At 48.2% G+C, this 19585-nt stretch overlaps 1 protein-coding gene across 1 annotated transcript in view; it reads left to right on the top strand.

The window, feature by feature from the left end:
• The window catches only part of ITGB3 (integrin subunit beta 3), a 51623-nt gene that overhangs the window by 24226 nt on the left and 7812 nt on the right, over positions 1-19585 (top strand). Inside the window, exons 5-13 of the mRNA XM_059148246.1 lie at positions 1132-1294; positions 2133-2294; positions 4121-4216; positions 4705-4794; positions 5755-5894; positions 7103-7527; positions 11709-11931; positions 12830-12930; positions 15044-15163. Coding sequence (XP_059004229.1) covers positions 1132-1294; positions 2133-2294; positions 4121-4216; positions 4705-4794; positions 5755-5894; positions 7103-7527; positions 11709-11931; positions 12830-12930; positions 15044-15163 — 1520 coding nt within the window. The remainder of the gene's footprint in view (positions 1-1131; positions 1295-2132; positions 2295-4120; positions 4217-4704; positions 4795-5754; positions 5895-7102; positions 7528-11708; positions 11932-12829; positions 12931-15043; positions 15164-19585) is intronic.

Genomic DNA, 19585 nt, shown 5'->3' with positions numbered 1-19585 from the left:
CTGTAGTGCTGTGTCAATAGAATCCAAGACTGTTTGGAGCGTTAGAAACTACCAAAACCTCTGTGACCCTTGGCACCCCCAGGATTACCAGATGGGCATTTAGAAAGGGTATAGAATTTCCAGAAAGAGAACTAGTCACCTTCTTGTCTTGGTCACAAAGAAGTAGGAGATAAGAGAGAATGGGAGGGAAGTGAGATAAAAAGTAGAAATTTATGGAAAAGTAAATAGAGGAATTATGAGTTCAGAAGGATTGAGTCCCTTGTCCTCCTCATTATCAAGAGTGTGAGTCTTACAGAATTAAAATGAGAGGAATTATGTCCTGGCGGGGGAGGGGGGAATAAAAAAGAGTAGAAATGTTATTTATTGACCCTTCTAATAGATTCAAAAATTGTTAAGTGTGCCTCTGTTGACACTTTGGCTTATGAGTGAATGAATGGCTTATTATTTAATTGGTGGGGACTATAAAAATCCACAGAGTATAATAACTTAAAATGATGGCTATTGAGCCTGACAATATACAAATTTACTTTTTAGTTTATCCTTTTAACCCATCTGGGTTGTAAATTTCCCCAGTAAAGCTGTCAGCCATCAATTACACAAGCCACTGCGCTGGGGACAGAAAGGCTCCTGTCTGGCACAGATCTATCAATTTGTTGATGGTTCACGAACATTAAGTTCTTGATGAACTTACCGTTGTGTTAATATTATTTTAGAGAAGTGTTAAGCCCAAGGTGACATCAACAACTAGAGCCTCACTCTGTTATAAGGGCTTTACATAAATTAGCTCCTTTAAGCCTCACACAGCTCTTAGGAGATAGGATTAATCATGTCATCATTTTTATAGAGAAGCTTGTCTACAGTCCCATGACTAGGCACTGGGACTTGAACCCAGATAGTCTGGTTCCACAACTCACTGTCTTACCTTCTAGGCTAGCTGGAGGGAAAGCCAATGTGATGGCTCAGGTGATAGGAGGGGCTTGGGGTCTGAACTGTCTGGTTAATTGCGGTTGTATAGGATTGGCCTGGGCAGTGTGCTTGCCATGCATGTTTGCCTCCCCCTCTGTCCCTCTCACTCCCCATGTGACCTTTTCCATCAGGATATCTGCTTAAATTATCCTCCTTCCTCCCCAGCGTGAAGGCCACCTGTTTGCCTATGTTTGGCTACAAACATGTGTTGACGCTGACTGACCAGGTCACCCGCTTCAATGAGGAGGTGAAGAAGCAGAATGTGTCACGGAACCGAGATGCCCCAGAGGGTGGCTTTGATGCCATCATGCAGGCTACAGTCTGTGACGTGAGTTTGGAGGGCACAGAGCACCTGGTGTGGTTGACACAGATTAAAATGGCGGAAGGGGGCGCCTGGGTGGCTCAGTGGGTTAAGCTGCTGCCTTCGGCTCAGGTCATGATCTCAGGGTCCTGGGATCGAGTCCCGCATCGGGCTCTCTGCTCAGCGGGGAGCCTGCTTCCTCCTCTCTCTCTCTCTCTGCCTGCCTCTCTGCCTACTTGTGATCTCTCTCTGTCAAATAAATAAATAAAATCTTAAAAAAAAAAAAATGGCGGAAGGAAGTGGTTCAACTGTGGGGATATGGATGTGAAAGAAGAGGAACCAAGCTGAGTTTTGTACAGCATGAGCAAGAAGTTTCTCCTGATAGGCAACCTTTGTTTGTATCAACCCCCGGCCAGAGCTGACATGTTTTTGAACCTCAGTGATGCCGGATGTTTTCTGGGGAGAGCATCATCCTGCCTTCTCTAGGAGTGTATCAGAGTCAAGGCTGGGTAGACTTAACCTGAGCAAAGTGGGCAGATGTTCACATGGGAGTTTGTTAGCCGCTCCCAGCTCTGCCGGTGCAGGTGGGTTTCTAGACAGGCCATGTGATTATCATTGGAAAAGTTATATTTGGAGTTGAAGTAGGTATCTTTCAGCTGCTTGAACTAATCAGCTGAGTCTCCTTTCCTAAGAGAACAGAAATCCTCAAACTGGAAAAGCTCCATCTTGTGTTCCAGGGGGACTTGTGTTCTAGATGACTTACTCAGCCCTTCAAGAGTGGAAGTCCTTGGGTGTTTGCCATCTACCAATGACATGGCTAAAGTTGCTTTCTCTCTTTTGCTTTTTTTTTTTTTTTTTTTAACAGGAGAAGATTGGCTGGAGGAATGATGCATCCCACTTGCTGGTGTTTACCACTGATGCCAAGACCCATATAGCGTTGGATGGAAGGCTGGCAGGCATTGTCCAGCCCAACGATGGGGAGTGTCACATTGGCAGTGACAACCACTACTCTGCCTCCACTACCATGGTGAGATTCTTGTGGTCCCAATTCACTGTGGTCAGGTCTGCCCTAACCCAGGCAGAGCCTTTGTGTGACTATGAAAATGGCAGCCCTTCCCCGGGGCAGGGCGTGGGCCTTGTTTCAGGCTATCCTCCCACTGCCTCCCACAGCAACTGGACATCCTCATCCAGGGGACAGATGGCACAGCCATTGTAAGTGGTCCTGGCTGGGGTCACTGCTGCCACCACCTCCACTGCCTCCAGCACCACCAGCAGCATCATGGCATCCAGAATGGACCCGAAGGCAGGCCTTCCTATCTTCTGTGTACAGATCATCCTTTTCTTGGAATACTATGCTCACTTGGGGTTGTTAGCAGAAGACTGAGGAAAAAGAGACGCAGATCATCAAAAGAATGGAGATCTTTTCCCGTGGGGAAAGGTTGAGGGGGACCGAGTCACTTAGCTTGGAACAAAGAAGTTTAGCTGATACCTGAGAAGGCTTCTGAAAGGTTATTTTCTATGGCCTTAGAGGGTCAAATAAGAGGGAGGGAGTTTAATTGCCCTAAACCGTCAAGAAATGTAAGACCTTCAGAGTACTGATACCCTGTGTATCTGGGGGTAGGTGTGAATTCTTCATCTCTTAAAGACAATATAGCAGCTCTTTGTCTAGGTGGCTTCATGATATACCTGTTTAAAGGGAGGGGTCTGAGCTGGATGATCCTGCAAGGCCTAGGGAATCCCAGAGACATGTTCATGATTCACCAGCATCCCGTTGTGACTTGAGTTCCTTGGTGTCAGCCATGTCCAAGTCGGGCACTGCCAGGCATTGGATGAGTCAGTAGTAAGCATTGACACCTACTCTAGGCATGGCAGCTTCCCAGGGGCTGAAGGAGATAAAGGGACAATGGAAGGTCCCCCACTTTGTGGTTTAGTTGAGGAGATGTGCTACCAAGAATACAAGACGCGTGATTAGTGCTAAAGGAGTAGCACCATCTATAAGGGCTTTAGAGATTCAGAGGAGGAAAGCTCATCGTGACCTGGGATGGCCAAGGAAGGCCTCCCAGAGAAGGCGGGACCTGAGCTGGGTCCTAAGGAAGGAGAAGAACTACCAAAAAGAAGACCACTCCATGGGGAACAAAGAGTGGGCTGCCTCAGGGGTAAGTGCAAGAGGGACAGACATGAATGCTGACTGGCAAGGAAGGCTGAGACCACCATGAGGAAGCACACACACCAGGCCGAGGCACTTGAAGTGGCTACAGAACGAGGAAACTTCACAATGAAGCCTGACACATGTACGATGGAGAGCGAGGGGTAGGAAGACTCCAAGTTCCGCTTTGCTGCTCCCTCCTTACTTCCTGCCCCTCACCCACCCCTCTCCTCTGGTCCCCAGCATCACCTTGCGATGCCATGCTTTGGATCTTGGCTTTGTTTTGTAGTTGTATGTACCTGTCATCCTCACCAGACCAGGAGCTCCCTGGAGGCAGAGACTATAATATATCTGTCATTCAATAAACGTTTGTTAAATGAGTTGATGGAAAACAAAATGAGGCCTGACAATACCTGGCTCATGGAACCTGCTTCTTGGTGTGAACACACTGAAGTCTAGCGGCAAGAAAGAGATGCTTGGTTTTGACACCACCAGCCTCTGCCTCTTCATCTGTCCCTGGGGTTCACAGCTGGGTTTGTGTTGCTCCTTTCTCCCTTGGCTCACAGTGATCTTGGGGTGGAAATGTTTAAGCACCACCACTGTGTGGGCCACGGCCCAAATCAGCCAAGGTCTAAAGTGTAGGATCCAGGGATGTATGTGAATAGAGGTGAATTCTTAACCGACCTCCATGTCCTCCCTTCTTCCAGGATTATCCCTCTCTGGGGCTGATGACCGAGAAGCTATCCCAGAAAAACATCAATTTGATCTTTGCAGTAACTGCCAATGTAGTCAATCTCTACCAGGTGACTATGCCCCCAGGGCTGCCCAGAGCGTGGCTTGTGATGATGGGTAGAGCTGTGTTGGGGACCCAGCATGCCCTACCATGAGCCCTTGTCCCCAGCCTGGAAAGACCCTCCTCCAGCTTATTCCCAGGAGCTAGTGATTCCTTTTTATTGCTTCTCTCCCCCAACTTTGAACCTAGCAGAACAGGTGTGCTGGTGTTTGCAGAACCAGAGGGGAGTCATTTAGTGGGTGTGAGGGGTATGAGAAGTTCCTTGTTTTTATTTTCTTATTTATTAAAATTAATTAATTAATTAATTAATAAAATTTTATATATTTTATTTTATTTTATTCAGGGCTGAAAAACTGCTAGATTTATTACTGGCAGTAACAAGTAAAATAACCCTTTGTTCCCTCAATCTTCATTTCAAGACCCTCAGTCTGATTTGGGGAGGCCTTTGGAAACCACCCTCTTCATTCAGTCAGCCTTGCACATCCTTTGTCTTCCTAGAACTACAGCGAGCTCATCCCAGGGACCACAGTGGGGATTCTGTCTACCGACTCCAGCAATGTCCTTCAGCTCATTGTTGATGCTTATGGCGTAAGTGTCTTGCGTATGGAATAGGCCTGCTAGGAGTCTACCTCGCTTGGCATGACCCAGGAGGGTTCAGATTTGGGAGTCCTGGATGCTAGCCCACCATGCAGCCTTCCTGGCCTTCCTCTTATCTATCTCTCTATCTATCTCTCTATCTTTCTTTCTTTCTTTTTTTTTTTTTTAAAGATTTTATTTATTTATTTGACACAGAGAGAGAGAGAGATCACAAGTAGGCAGAGAGGCAGGCAGAGAGAGGAAGGGAAGCAGGCTCTCTGCTGAGCAGAGAACCTGACACGGGGCTCGATCCCAGAACCCTGGGATCATGACCTGAGCCAAAGGCAGAGGCTTTAACCCATTGAGCCACCCAGGAGCCCCATTGGTCTTATTTTTCTAGAGGCTCACGGCTGGCCGGCCCTGGGAGGAATGCGGCCTCCTGAGAGAGAAATGGCTCTGAAAGAAATGCCAAGAAGTGTTAGGGGTGACGCGTGAAGAGCTTAGAGGAAGTGGATGGGAAGGAGAGGGTGAGGCGGGTGGTGAGGCAGGAGCAGAGTCCTGAAATCGGAGGAAGGACGGGGTGAGGGACGGGGCTCCAACAGCAAGGAGGAGAGGAAGCTGAGCCCTGGGGAAGGTGCGGTTGGTTTAAAAATTTGGTAAAAATGGCCACTCTCCAAGGGGACCAGTACTGGCACTCCCTTTTAGCACATCCTTGAGGCTTGCAGGAGGGTGGAACTGATTTAGATTTTACCGAGAGTCACCCAGGTACCAGTGCAGAGAGAGAGAAACAGGTCTTGGGCAGGAAATGTAGTAAGAAACACGTTCCTAGGGATGCTCTCCTCTGGCAGCTTCCAAGCGGGCCTCAGCATCTGGTACTGCCAGGGAGTCCGGGGCCCCCAACAGAATTTGTTTGGGATGGAATTCGTTCCTCTCGGCTCATCTCCTTACCTTCTTTTGCTCCTTCCTGCTTAGAAAATCCGCTCTAAAGTAGAGTTGGAAGTGCGTGACCTCCCTGAGGAGTTGTCTCTGTCCTTCAACGCCACCTGTCTCAACAACGAGGTCATCCCAGGCCTCAAGTCTTGTGTCGGACTCAAGATTGGAGACACGGTGAGGTGGGCTGAGCTGGGCAAGGCCTGTACCCCCCGAGCATCTGTGGGCATCCCTCCCCTTCCTTCTTGGCACCTTCTTCCTGAAGGTCATGAGAGGTTAGATATTGTGGAATGGCCAGCCTTTTCCTTTGAGGCTCCTCTTGTCTAAACTTCTCTGTTAGGTAACCTTCGCCATCAGGATTTTTAAAAAATGTGCATTTACATGATCTCTGTTTGCATATGCATAGTTGTTTGCAAATGAAAATATTTCTTGCATTCAGCCCCAACCAGTCTCCAACCTCCCCGAAGGTAATGTCTTTCTTCCCTCTACAATGTGAGATGGCAGAGTCATCTATTAAGTATTGACTGTGCACTGACTTCATGCCAGGCATCATTCTAGCTGCTGGAGATTCAACAGCAAACGGAACCGGCAAAAAAGACCAAACACCCGCTCTCATAGGCTTACAGAATGCAAATGTTCTTTCTGCTCCTCCAGTCCCTCTGTGGCCTCTGGGGCTTTCTTTCCCAAGTGGTTGGTTCTCTTCTGCTTCTGCCTAAAGGGGAGGGGCTGGTGAAGAGGGAGGGAAGCAGAAAAGGGGGGTAGCTGTTATATCTAGACCATTTATATCTACAGCATGTATATACCCATCTCTATCCACCTGTCCGTATGTCTGCCTATCTATATTCTAGAACAGGTGCACATACCCTATGCATGAAATATTGGCCAGAAAGGTATATGACAGAACAAGTGATGAAATGTTCTATGGAAATTAAACCTGTGGTTGGTCACTGTGTGGTATTGTGTGGTGCAAAATATGCTTTGTGTGTCTTGCTACAAAGACATATGACATTGTGTACTCAGTTCAGCTGGCCTAGTTGGCCAGAGCAGAAGGTTTATAAGATCACACGTTCTGTTCTGCACGAGCTGGCTTATTTCATATGTGGAATTAAAAAGCCCCAGCATAGCCCATGCCTATAAATTACGTCTGTGCACCCAGCCAGATATAACTGGACCACTGTCCCCAGGCTCTCCTTTTTGCTTTGCAGACCTGGGTCGTGGGGAGGCTGAAGAACTCCAAGTTGCTGGGGGTCAGCGCCCACCCCCCCCCCCCAAGTTTGGTATTCCCGGGTGGGGCAGGACAGCACAGGACCCAGCTTCTTTCCCTCTGGGACTGGAGTGTTAACAGGGTCCTCCCGAGTCTGACTGCGGTCCTACTCTCCTCCCAGGTGAGCTTCAGCATTGAGGCCAAGGTGCGTGGCTGTCCCCAGGAGAAGGAGAAGTCCTTCACCATCAAGCCTGTGGGCTTCAAAGACAGCCTCACGGTCCAGGTCACCTTTGACTGTGACTGTGCATGCCAGGCCCACGCCGAGCCTTCCAGCCCCCGCTGCAACAATGGCAACGGGACCTTTGAGTGCGGGGTGTGCCTCTGCGGGCCCGGCTGGCTGGGGTCCCAGTGCGAGTGCTCGGAAGAGGACTACCGGCCCTCCCAGCAGGACGAGTGCAGCCCCCAGGAGGGCCAGCCCGCCTGCAGCCAGCGCGGCGAATGCCTGTGTGGCCAGTGCGTCTGCCACAGCAGTGACTTCGGCAAGATCACGGGCAAGTACTGTGAGTGTGATGACTTCTCCTGCGTCCGCTACAAGGGGGAGATGTGCTCAGGTGAGTAGAACTACCCGCGTTCCCGTCCCCATGCACACTCGCTCATCTGTGGCCTCTGGAGACTTTAGACCCAAGGCCCGGCAGGCAGAGCCGAGTGGATGGTGTGGATGGTGTCCCACTCCCACGGCAGAAAACAGAAGGAGGTTCTCTTTAATCCCTCTCAGCCCCCCAAGTCCTTGCTCCTGGGGTGCACACAGAGGCAGAAGTGAGCTTGGGCTCCGAGGGACTTCCCTCCTAGAATGGCACGGGGCAGGGTGGAGAAGCTCGAAGGTGAAGACAGTTTTCTTCTTTTCTCTCATCTGCCCTTCTGCTAATACTTTAAGTCGCTGGTTCCTCCTAATCATTTCAAGTTAGGGACCAACCCCTTTTTTAGGTTAAAAAAAAAAAAATCACTGACTGACGGTAATTAGATTTTTAGTAGCTACAGGTTTGGAAAATATATATCAGAATATCTAGTAAATTTAGGAATATTTCTTTTATGTGAATTTGTCTTTTCATTATAAGATTTGGAAAATAGTTAAAAAAAAAAAAAAAAAGGCAAGGCAATGGAGCCCATTTAAGGAGCCCATACACTTGGAACAGTGGCAGGAAAATTGTAAGCTCTGTTGGTCTGTTGGCACTATTTTGTTATCACTCTTGGCACTTTGTCCCAGATTTGTGCTGTCAAATATAGTAGCCACATGTGGCTACTACATATATAGTAGCCACATGTGGCTATTTAAATTTAAATTTAAATTCACTAAGTGGAATTATAATGTGAGCAAAAGTTAAATAAATTTAAATTAAGAGAAAAAATGAAAATGTTGGGTCCTCTTTTGCTCAGGAACCATGTGCGGCTAGTGGCCGGCATGCTGGACAGGACATAAATGGGCAAAAGCGCCTGCCATTGAGAGGTCCGGCCTGCTGGTGGAGAATTATGATGCTGAGTCCTCTTCCCTGAAGGATTCTGAGGTTTTGTCCTTCTCATGACAAAAATTCAGTAAAATTTGGAGCCCCATTGGAAATCTCAAGCTGTTTTTTCCTTGCCCCAAAGACCACTCCAAGGATGCTTTCCCAGCTAGAAGAAATCCAGCTAATATGATTAAGTCTTTATCTGCAGACATGCTGACTCTTAGCAGCAGACAAGCAGACAGGCAGCTCTGAGTAGCGATAGATTTTTGCTGGGCTCTGATGGCTGAGGCTTGATCCCTCTTGTGACAGAAAGATGGGAGACATTTGCAAACTGGTTGGGATTGGTTTTTGGGTGTATGGTGTGGCCTATCCACAGAGATTGTAATTGGCTTCTATGGTGATCTAAGCTATGACTCAGATCGGCTTCCTTTGCATTGGGGCTTAACGAGCTGAGCTCATCCACTCAAATATTCACTCTAACATCAGTCTTTTAAAAGTTTGATCAGAAAGGTAAATCTGTGTCATTCTAAAGCATGCCCATGTAACAGAAAAATGGCTTATTTTTTTTAAATCTGCAACATTATTTCCTTTGCTCATGCCAACAAAATCTGAGAGAGAGATTGGAGAAATGAATCAAGGAGATTAGGGGAGAGAGAGAGAGATCAGGTATACACAGACACACACACACCAACAGCAGTTTGAATTGGGGATGAGGCAGGAATTTCGGCTCATTTAAATGTTTAATAGTACTTCCATCGTATTCAGAGTGCCAAGGGGAATGGGCAAGTTTGATGTGGGAGACTACAGACCGCCCCTTGGGGGGTACCAGGGACAGAAGGAGGTCTATACCTCCTCCGTGCCACCTCCTCATGGATTCTGGTCTGTTGTGACACCACGTGGGAGGGATCCCGTCCAGAGTGCATTTCCGTCGGCTGCTGGCCACCCTGAAGCCATAAAACAAAGCTGCCCGGGTCAGCAGCCTGCTTCCTGCCTCCTACCGGTGCAAGAACAACTTGTCCTGGGTGTGCTCCAGCCTAGTTCATGGGGAAACCCCAGTCAGCTACTGTAGTCTCCAAAATGACTCCCTCCCTGGCTTTCAGCCAGAGTGTTGTGTGCCCACTGGTTTTGGGTCTAGACCCCGTGGTGCCACTGTTACACTCTCCAGTGACAGATACTCAGGGACACACACTTACTGAACACCTGTTCTGTGCCAGGCACTGAGTCCAAATGGGTGAACAGGGGTCGTGCATGATTCCTGACCTCTCAGCTTATACACTGGTTCACCATTGTCTCTCCCCAGAGCTGCTGGCCTGTGGTCTGTTCTTTGCTGTAGGGATGGCGTGCCGCGACTTAGCTTTTTCCCCAGTCTCTGACCTCCCCTCTCCCCACTTCCCACAGGGCTATGACCTTTATGGTTACATGTTATGAACACCCTGCCTCAGACAATAGGGAGTGCATCCTTGTCCTCAAGGGACCCTCCACCTGCCACGTCCACGAGCATAGATTGATGGGGCGCCCCTGAGCCGGGCTCTGTGCTGTAGTGTTGTGGGATCGAGAGGCACGGATAAGACAGTTTTGCCCTGAATTAACTTACCTACGGACAACTCACAGCATGAGGCAGAACCTGCCAGAAGTGAGGTGTCCTGGGGGAATAGTTAGTTATAGGAGTCCACTGCAGAGAGACTCACTGTAGGCAGTGGAAGCCTGGGTGGCTTCATGGAGGAAGGAGAATGTCAAACAAAGTGCTGGCTCATAAAGCAGGGGAGTGGAGCTAGGCATCTGCCCAGAAGGTCCAGCTGTTTAGGGAAAGTGGGTGTGTTCCCCAGGACCCGAAATGCCTGTGCCTCCCTGTTCCCTCCCCTGCTGCTTTCTTTCCTATTTCCCTCCTCTTTCTAATACTTTCTCTTCACTCCTCACCCCCCTCTTCTGACTTCTCTGTGAACCCAGGCTCAGCCACCCTTTTGCTGGCGGGGTGCCCGTCCTGTGACATTACCACACTGTGGCTTCCTTCTAAGGGCTGACCCTGCCAGAGCTTGGGATTGGCCTGCTGGCTCTAGCCTGCAGCTTGATGCCCAGCCTCATGCCCCTCTGGCCTGGCAGTCCGTCTCTCAAAGATCACTTTGTTTGGCCGCACAAAGGAAACACTATGGAGTTTCTGAGGCAGCCAAGGCCTCTGAGTGCTGCCAGTCCCCTGTAGTGTCGGCCTTTCCCTGTCCAGGAGCTGTCACTGAAAGCTGGGTGTAGTGGACAGTGTGGGGGCCCCCCGCTTGCCCGGCTGTCACTGGGGGGACAGAAGGCACCAGCGAGCAGGCTGTTTGAGCCTGCCTAGGCACCTCCCTCTCCTCTACCACCTTGGGGCTCTTTTGCTCCTCTCAGTGGCCTGGTTTTCAGACCAAGGGAGGTTACTTCCCCCTTGCTCCCTGCCTTTCCTCTGATTAACAATCAGATTTTTATTATTCATCCCCTTCTTCCTGATTCAGAATCCTTGAGAATGAGTCATCTTTTCTTCCGAGTTTGGGCGCCAAGTTTTCAAGCCTTGTTAAGTGATTAGTGGGGTGTAGCTCTGAGAGGTAACATCTGCATTTAGCCAACCTAACCCCCACCCCACGCCCCTCGCTCCCATTCCCCACTCCTGCAGCACTGTGAGCGCATCTTTTCCACACTACGATAACACAGCACAAACAAGGCACACGCTGGTGAACGTTACGTCTGTTTCCCAGGAATTTAACTGGGACATAAGCTCTAGGGGTCTTAGGGACCTTGCCTGTCCTGTTCACTGACAAACCTCCAGTGCCCAGCCGGAGCTCAAGAAATATTTGTTGAGTAAATAAAACATTAACTGCCTGCCTCCTCTGTTTTAGATGTCATGCTAATCTCTCCTGATGGACAAATTGATATGTCCTGTCCTATCGTGGAGCTCACAGTCTAGAAAGAAAAACGGATAGGCAAGCAAATGGGCTCATCATAAGGGTTAAAATAAAGGTCCATGTAAGTGCCAGGAGAGCACAGGGCAGGCAGTTGATTCGGCCTGGGGAGGATCAAAGGAAAACCTAGAAGGCCCTGAGTCCTCCTCAACACCCATCACGGGCACGTATGTGATGAGCAGCTAATGGATTACTGAGCACTAATGATCTGCTCTATGTTGGCTAGCTGAACATAAAAATGAAAATAAAAATAAAAATGAAAAAATAAAAAGGAAGGCGGTGAAATCGTAGCAGGAGGAGGGGGGATGGTGGGGATCCTCACCTACTGTCCCCCTGCCCCCGCCCCCCCCCATTGTGTGCTTCCAGGCCACGGCCAGTGCAGCTGTGGGGACTGCCTGTGTGACTCGGACTGGACCGGCTACTACTGCAACTGCACCACGCGCACAGACACCTGCATGTCCAGCAACGGGCTGCTGTGCAGCGGCCGGGGCAAGTGTGAGTGCGGCAGCTGCGTGTGCATCCAGCCGGGCTCCTACGGGGACACCTGCGAGAAGTGCCCCACCTGCCCTGACGCCTGCACCTTTAAGAAGTGAGTGGGCCCGGAAGTGAGTTGGAGAGAGCTGGGGGCTGGAAGGAGCAGGAGGGCCCCCCAGGCTAGAATCCACCCCCACCAGCCAACTCCAGGGTCTGTCTCTTACTCACTAAACCTTTAGAAGAGGAATCTGCTGCAGCTAAGAGGCTTGCTTTCCTCTTGCCACCGGAAAGTTTGGGCAATGTTGGAGGGACAGCCAACTGGGCAGGGGTCAAAGAAATACCCTCAGGGACTCCAGGCAGAGAAACCTGCTCTCTGGGGTGGCATCCTGAAACCCTGAGTTGGGAGGAAGTCTAAACCAGGGAGTTTCCAGGGAATGTCCCAGTGCTGATATTCTGACGCTGTGGGAGATGTGGGACTGCAGTTATGAAGGACAAACATGGGAGAAGGTCACGGGTACGCACATCACTCATCTGGAGGTCGGGGGTGCTCCTGCCATTTCTCTTGCCGGTTTAAGCAGGCCTGGACTCGTGGGTATGCAACCTGTGCATCTGTACCCTGTGCTTAGAAGGGCCCCACACTTGGTTTACTGTTTTGCTGGCCCTGTGTTGTAATTCTTAGTCATTTTTGAACAAGGGACCTAATATTTCCCTTTGCGCTGGGCTCCCAGATTACATGAGCTATTCTGTTTTTAAGGCTCCCCAAACTGGATAGGCTTCACTTCCTATCGTACTCTCAGATGGACCATGAAGGAGTTTAATGAGGGTGCTGGGGCCCTCTGCCTGCCAGGCCTCCTACCCCAAACTCCAGACTTGATCCTCTGGGCCCCCGGGATTGTAGTCCAGGTGTTTGTTTTCTGAGGTGGAGCAGCTTTCTAGTGTATGGAGGTCTGAGTCAGACTGAAACCTTACAGTTTGTTCCTCCCTTGTCTTAATCTCTGTGTCCTCTCTTTTAGGGAGTGTGTGGAGTGTAAGAAGTTTGACCGAGGAGCCCTCCATGAGGACAACACCTGCAGCCGGTACTGTCGTGATGAGATCGAGTCTGTGAAGGAGCTTAGTAAGTTCAGCATGTCTCAGAGTTGTACACACACACACACACACATATGCACACACGTGCCCGCGCACACACACACACACAGCTTCTAAAATTGTGAGTGAATCCCCAAATCTGTCCAACTCTCATCAGTAACACGGGAGAGTAACTCCCGCCTCAAAGGCATGTTGTGTGGGTCTGATGCATGCTAGGCACTCCCTAAAAACTGTCTTCCCTGAGTTCTCCTCCACTCTACTAGTTGGTTCCACAGTCCCTCCCCGATCTGCTTTCCAGCACCCACAGACTCAGTAAGATCCTACAAGTAACCTTGAAAGTATGCCTGATTTCAGGCAGCCCTAACTCTGCTTTGCATCTCATTTTACAGATGAAGAAACTGAGGCCAGAGTGACAGGCATCATTTTAGGAAGCTTATAAGCATTTATAGAGTTTACTTAACTAAGAGTGTTAAACAGTAGCCAACCATACCACTTTGCTGTTTTGGAGAGAAAACCTTCACCTTTATAGATTTTAGCTAAACTCACTATGCTAGAGCCCTTCCAGGAATAAGGCAGATAAAAAATTCAGTGGGGAGCAAAACTTTTGCTTGCAGTTATTCTGGTTTTTACTTTACCTTGACTTAAAAGGCGATCATCTTTGCTGCTGTCAGCACGTCTGATATGATTATCTGGATCAGGGAGATGGTAATCTCTTGAGATAGCCATCTCTCACGAAGGCAGGAAACATGTTTTTTAGTGAGAGCCCCAGTAAGATACAACCAGTCACTCAACTTCTGGCTGGGGGTGTTATAGAAAAGGGTCAGATCTCTGGACCCTATGGCTAATATCAGAGGTGGGGCTGGGAGTGAGGGTAGTAATTTGGGGATTGAGTTTGAAGAGTCGGCTTTTCCTCTGGAGGAGATTGGATGTATGCTATGATTAACTTGGGAGTTGGGGAGACTGCTGAGAGAGATGTGAAGGCTTTTTATTACCTAGACCAGATGGATATCACAGGGTAGCTGATAAGTATTTCTCTTGCCCCTTCCCTCCATGCCATGATAATCATAACAATGAAGGCTTGTTTATGTGGAATTGTATAACTTAGAAAAGTTATGAAAGTGTCCTTCCGTACCCATCATCTTATCCTTTTCTCTACAACCCAGTAAAGAACAACTGTAGGACTGTTGCTATCCTCCTTTGGCAGATGAGGAAATGGAATCTCAGGAAAGTTACATAACCTGCCTGAACAAGTTAAGCTTAGAACTAAATCTGGAAATCCTCATCCTTTCCATTGTACTCTTATACCACTGGTTTTCGGAAGGCTTGTTGAGTTCCAGGCTATAGGATGTGCTCTGAGACTCAAGTTCTAGTTCTGCTCCACCATACATTTATGGCGTGACTTTGGGACATTTGCTTAACCTCATCACGTGTCAGTTTTACCTGTCTGGCTTCATCACTGGAGGATATAGTGGAGCTGATGGAGGGATACCTATAGTTTCCCTGTCAGAATAAGAGGGTTCAGAATCAGAAGGGATGAAACCTACAAATTGTGAAGGGAATCAGAGAAGAGGGGATGGCTCTGGAGAGGAACACTAGATCAGAAGTAGAAGTGGAAGAAATATAACGGCTGAGTCAATTAATTGTTAAGAATCCTTGGGCAAGCAGAGAAGGGAAAGGGAGGGACAGGAACACCCACTGTGTGTTCAGTACTGTTCACTTTATGCCACTGGGTTCTCTACCAGCCTTGGCAAGGTGGGGTATCATTTTCCTTTTATAGATGAGGGAAGAGAGAGCCAAGGAGTTCAAGTAATTTCCCCAACATTATACAGCTAGCAGGTGGGAGAGCAAGGCTTTGAATCAGACCACGGAATATGTTATGTCATGTCTGTTCCAGAATAATGAATAAGAACCAAAAAGAGGTCATGAGGGACAAAATACAGAAGTGAGGAACAAAATATAGAAGTGAGGGTCATCTAGAGGTAACTGCCAGGCCATCTCAAATCTAGACATCCTGCCTAATGTAAGGCATAGGGTTTCCTATTGCATACTTTCTCAGAAATCCCATAACTGCAGCTTGGGGATGGCCCCGTCTTCCACAAATTGAGTCATTTTTCATTCTCCCATCTTTTTCTCTTTCTCAGAGGATACTGGCAAGGATGCAGTGAATTGTACATACAAGAATGAGGATGACTGTGTCGTCAGATTCCAGTACTACGAAGACTCAAGTGGAAAATCCATTCTCTATGTGGTAGAAGAGCCAGGTGAGTGAACCCTCAGGGCCATGGTAGGCAATAATTTCTACCCATCACTCTTCTTACACAGAACAACCAGGGTTAAGACTGACCTTACAAGTGGTAAGTTAGGGCCTGTCGTTGGGCTATGGGTGATATTTAAATACATATATTAGTGAGAAAGCAACTTTGCTAATTGAGGAGATAGAAAAGTAAAAATGTGGGTAAGGACAGGAAGAAGGTAGGGGGTGCCTGGGTAGCTCAGTTGGCTAAACGTTGGACTTAATTTTGGCTCAGGTCACGACCTCAGGGTCATGGGATTGAGCCCGCACTGGGTTCTATGCTCAGCGGGGAGTCTGTTTGAGATTCTCTCTCTCCCTCATCCTCTGCCCTTCCACCCACTCGTGCTCTCTCTCTCTCTAAAATAAATAAATAAAACCTTTTGGAAAAAAGAGGTAGATACGGACCCCATGAAGGGACAAAATATATCATGGCAGTTTTCAAGGTGACAATGTTAAGAAGTAAGGAATTTATTTTTTTTCTTTATTTACTTGACACAGAGAGAGATCACAAGTAGGTAGAGAGACAGGCAGAGAGAGAGGGGGAAGCAGGGCTCCCTGCTGAGCAGGCTTAACCCACTGAGCCACCCAGCGCCCCAGAAGTATGGAATTTAAAGTCTAGGACTGTTCAGCACCTGCTCTACTAAAAGCTCGGTGGCTGCCCAGGGCAGGCAGCTTGGTGCTTCAAGGGAAGGCCTGATATTTAAGGTATTGACCGTGAGACATGGTGCTATATTTGAGGCAACAACCCAAGGTGTCCTGAACACTGAAGAGCTAGTGCTTCCTCTCAAGGCCCTCTGGAAGCAGGAGGAACTCATCTGTCATACGCACAGACCAACCACAGGCTTGTCCCCATCCAGTCACGGTAGATTTGTTGCTTCCCTTCACCTCCTCTGTCTCCTTCCTTTCACTTAACAGACTAAGCTGTGAATCATTAGAAAATATTTTCGAGTACTTATTATATATCAGCCAGTGGACTACTTATTATATATCAGCCAGTGGACTTGGGGCTGCGCATATCACAATAAGAAGATGTGGCACTCACAGGCTGGGGAAGAGGGACACGTAAATCGATACAGACCCTGTTGAGGGACAAGGGCTATGGTATGGCAGAGGGTAGACAGGAACTTATGGGAGTGAAGGAACAATGTCTGAAGGCAGAGACTAAATCAGTCAGTTGCTTGACATTCTTAACAGCTGGTGCAATTTCTTCAGATCTTCCTTCAGACCAGGGTGCAGCAAACTCTTTCTGCAAAGGGCCAGATGTTAAATATCTCAGGCTTTGCGGACCATGGGGTCTCTGCCATGACTACTCTGCCATTGTAACAGCAAAGGAGCATATATTTAATGCACAAGCCCAAGCATATTTACAAAAACAGATGGCAAGCCACATTTTGTTCCCAGACCATAGTTTGCTGGTCCCTGCTTTAGAAAAGTGGGTCTCAAACTTTTGTATGTTCCCCCTTGTTAAAAAAAACAAAAACAAAAACAAAAACACCCCAAGTCCTGAGCCCTGTCCTACTTCCATGAGCCTCTGTGTTCCTGATTAGTGTTCCCAGCAATTGTGATACACCCCAGTATTTGAGTGCCTCTGTTTTGGACACATCACTTCTCCTAATGAGCCTTTAGACCTCCTGCAGCACCTGTGTTGCTGCTTCGGTTGGGTGTTCCTCTTCCATTCTCAGAGCAACTGTGCTTCCCTTAGAAGGGCCTTCATCACAGCATTAAATTGCTTTCTTTCATCCCCCATCTCCCTCTGTAGATCACAAGCTACATGAGCACAGGGACTGTCTGTCTCATCTATTGTTATATCCATACTAGGCTCAGTCATCTACAGAAACTGCAGATGATAGCAAGTATCAAGTATCAAGATGATATCAAGTATTGAGATAGTTGATAAGTGTGTGTGTGTGTGTGTGTGTTTTTTAAAGATTTTATTTATTTATTTGACAGAGAGAAATCACAAGTAGACGGAGAGGCAGGCAGAGAGAGAGAGAGGGAAGCAGGCTTCCTGCTGAGCAGAGAGCCCAGTGCGGGACTCAATCCCAGGACCCTGAGATCATGACCTGAGCCGAAGGCAGCGGCTTAACCCACTGAGCCACCCAGGTGCCCCGATAAGTGGTTTTTGAATAAATTCATAGGACTGAATATGCCCAGGAGACAGGCAGGCTTATATCCATCTTGATACCTGCTAGGAGTATTTTGGCGTCTTGGAGAAGCAAGGGGCTGAAAGTGGAAAGAAGCTCTGCTACATCTCTATAAGCCAGCGTGTTGCTGGTCCCATGGGTAGAGGAAAGCATGGTGCCCCCAACCTGTGATACTGTTCACCAGCCTTTCCCAGGGCTCTCACTTTTAGAAGGGAGAAGGAAGGTAAAGAAAGGGTCTGGCCTTCGTTTTGTTTACTGACTCAAGGGAAAGCTGACATGGGAAGGGGAAAGGGAAGAGTATGGGTGTATATCTGGGGGAGTGGATGTGGGTTATTTGGCCATGCCCCCCCACACACTTTCCCATCCACTTGTGTTAACACTTTTCATGGATTTTTCTATACCCACCCTATCTGCACCTTTTTCCTTCCTCATTTCAGAAGGGTGGTGTGTTCTTGCTTTGGGGTTTAACATTACTTTCCTACAACAGTCTTTGCTGATGCTTCTGCTGTATCACTTACCAAAATCTTTTGGCTTGGTGTTCTTAGACCAGAACCCATTACCTGGAGTTGTGGGGAACAAAGATGGTGATAACCTGAGCTGGTACAAATAACCCCTGAGACCCCTTCAGAAATGGGATCCCAGACCTACATTTCCTATCTTGTTGCCCCTGAATTCCAAGTTATGCCTCTCCTCTCCCCTCCCTGCTCTGATGATTTTCAGGGGCTCTGCCTTCAAGCAGAATGTAGCACTTGAGGTCCTGGAGTACAGAAGGAGATTATTCTCATTCTCTTCCCTAACTCTTGCCCTTGGAGATGCTCTCCCTGAAGGGCTGGGCCACTTCAGGGCAGTAGAGACAGCACTGCCAAAGGGCTTGGCATTGGCTGGGTGGGGTTCAGCCTGCATGGAGTGGGATCCCCTGAGCTGAGTCCTCATCACTCCCAGATAGGGTTTCCTGGCAAATACAGTATATCCCATGCAATATGTAGTGCATACTCAGGCTGAGAAGCTATTCATTGTTTATCTGAAATTCACATTTAATTGGACTTCCTATACTTCTGTGAAATCTGTTAGTCTTGCCCAGTCTTTCTTGACCTCAGGTCCCCACATGGTTCCTCATCGCTGTGGCTAAGGGAGCTGTCTAGAGATCATTTGATCTTGGCTTCTGTGGCTAGGAAACTTACCATCCACTCCTTTCAGGATAAATGCTTAACAGATGTTTTTCCCTGAAGATCTCTCTCTCTCCCTCTCTCTCTTTTTAAAAAAGATTTTATTTATTTATTTGATGGACAGAGATCACAAGTAGGCAGAGAGGCAGGCCGGGGGTGGGGGGGAGGGTTGGTGGTGGCAGGAAGTATGCTCCCCGCTGAGCAAGAGCCTGATGCAGGGCTCAATTCCAGGGCTCTGAGATCATGACCTGAGCTGAAGGCAGAGGCTTAACCCACTGAGCCACCCAGGCGCCCCTCCCTGAAGGTCTCTTCACATTCTACCTGTCCTGCCTGTACTGATATGCAGAATTGAAGAGATATTACTTGGAGCTTTGAGGGTCAGCCCTGTCTTCCAGAGAATTCACAATTGTTTTTCCCAGAAGAACTGGGACCCTTCATTCCTGGGAATTCAGACACTGGAACCTCAGAGCCACTCTCCAGATGTTCCTTTAATTATAGACAGGTTATAATTTGGTGGCTTGGGAAATAGCCAGCTTGGGTTTGTGTTGGTGGTTGTTTTTGGGTCGTGTGTGGTGAGCACAGTGTATATGTTTAGAGAAGAAGGTGGGAGACAGTGTGGAAAGTGGGTGTGACATCCTCTCCAGACCCATCAATACGCATATATCCAAACACCTAATTACATAACACCTGAGAAGTCACTGGAGTGAGGTCACCCATCAGACACCTGTGGTTTATGGGAAACAGCTCTGTGGGGCATATTCAACTTGGCCCTCAGAAGGGTGACGCACCTCTGTCCTTGTTGGTTGTTGACTGGGTTTGAACGGGAAGTCAGCTCTCAATAGGGTTAGGATTTTAGATGATGAAATAATTTGGGAAGGAGCCCAAAATATTCTCTTGGTTGGCAGGCTTCCTGGTCTTTAAGTGTTCTAACAAGGTCATTAGGTTCCCAGCCCTCAGGGATGTATGTATCTGAATCAGGGTAACACAGATGTCTACAGAAGCTAGGTAAATAACTTAGTGAAATCAATCAGATATAACAAGAAGGCCAGTAATAACGGTAGCTGGTATTTATTGAGCACG

Source organism: Mustela lutreola, chromosome 15 (genome assembly GCF_030435805.1).
Source record: "Mustela lutreola isolate mMusLut2 chromosome 15, mMusLut2.pri, whole genome shotgun sequence".
Classification (NCBI taxonomy): Eukaryota; Metazoa; Chordata; class Mammalia; order Carnivora; family Mustelidae; genus Mustela; species Mustela lutreola.
This window is presented reverse-complemented; position numbering and strand designations above follow the sequence as displayed.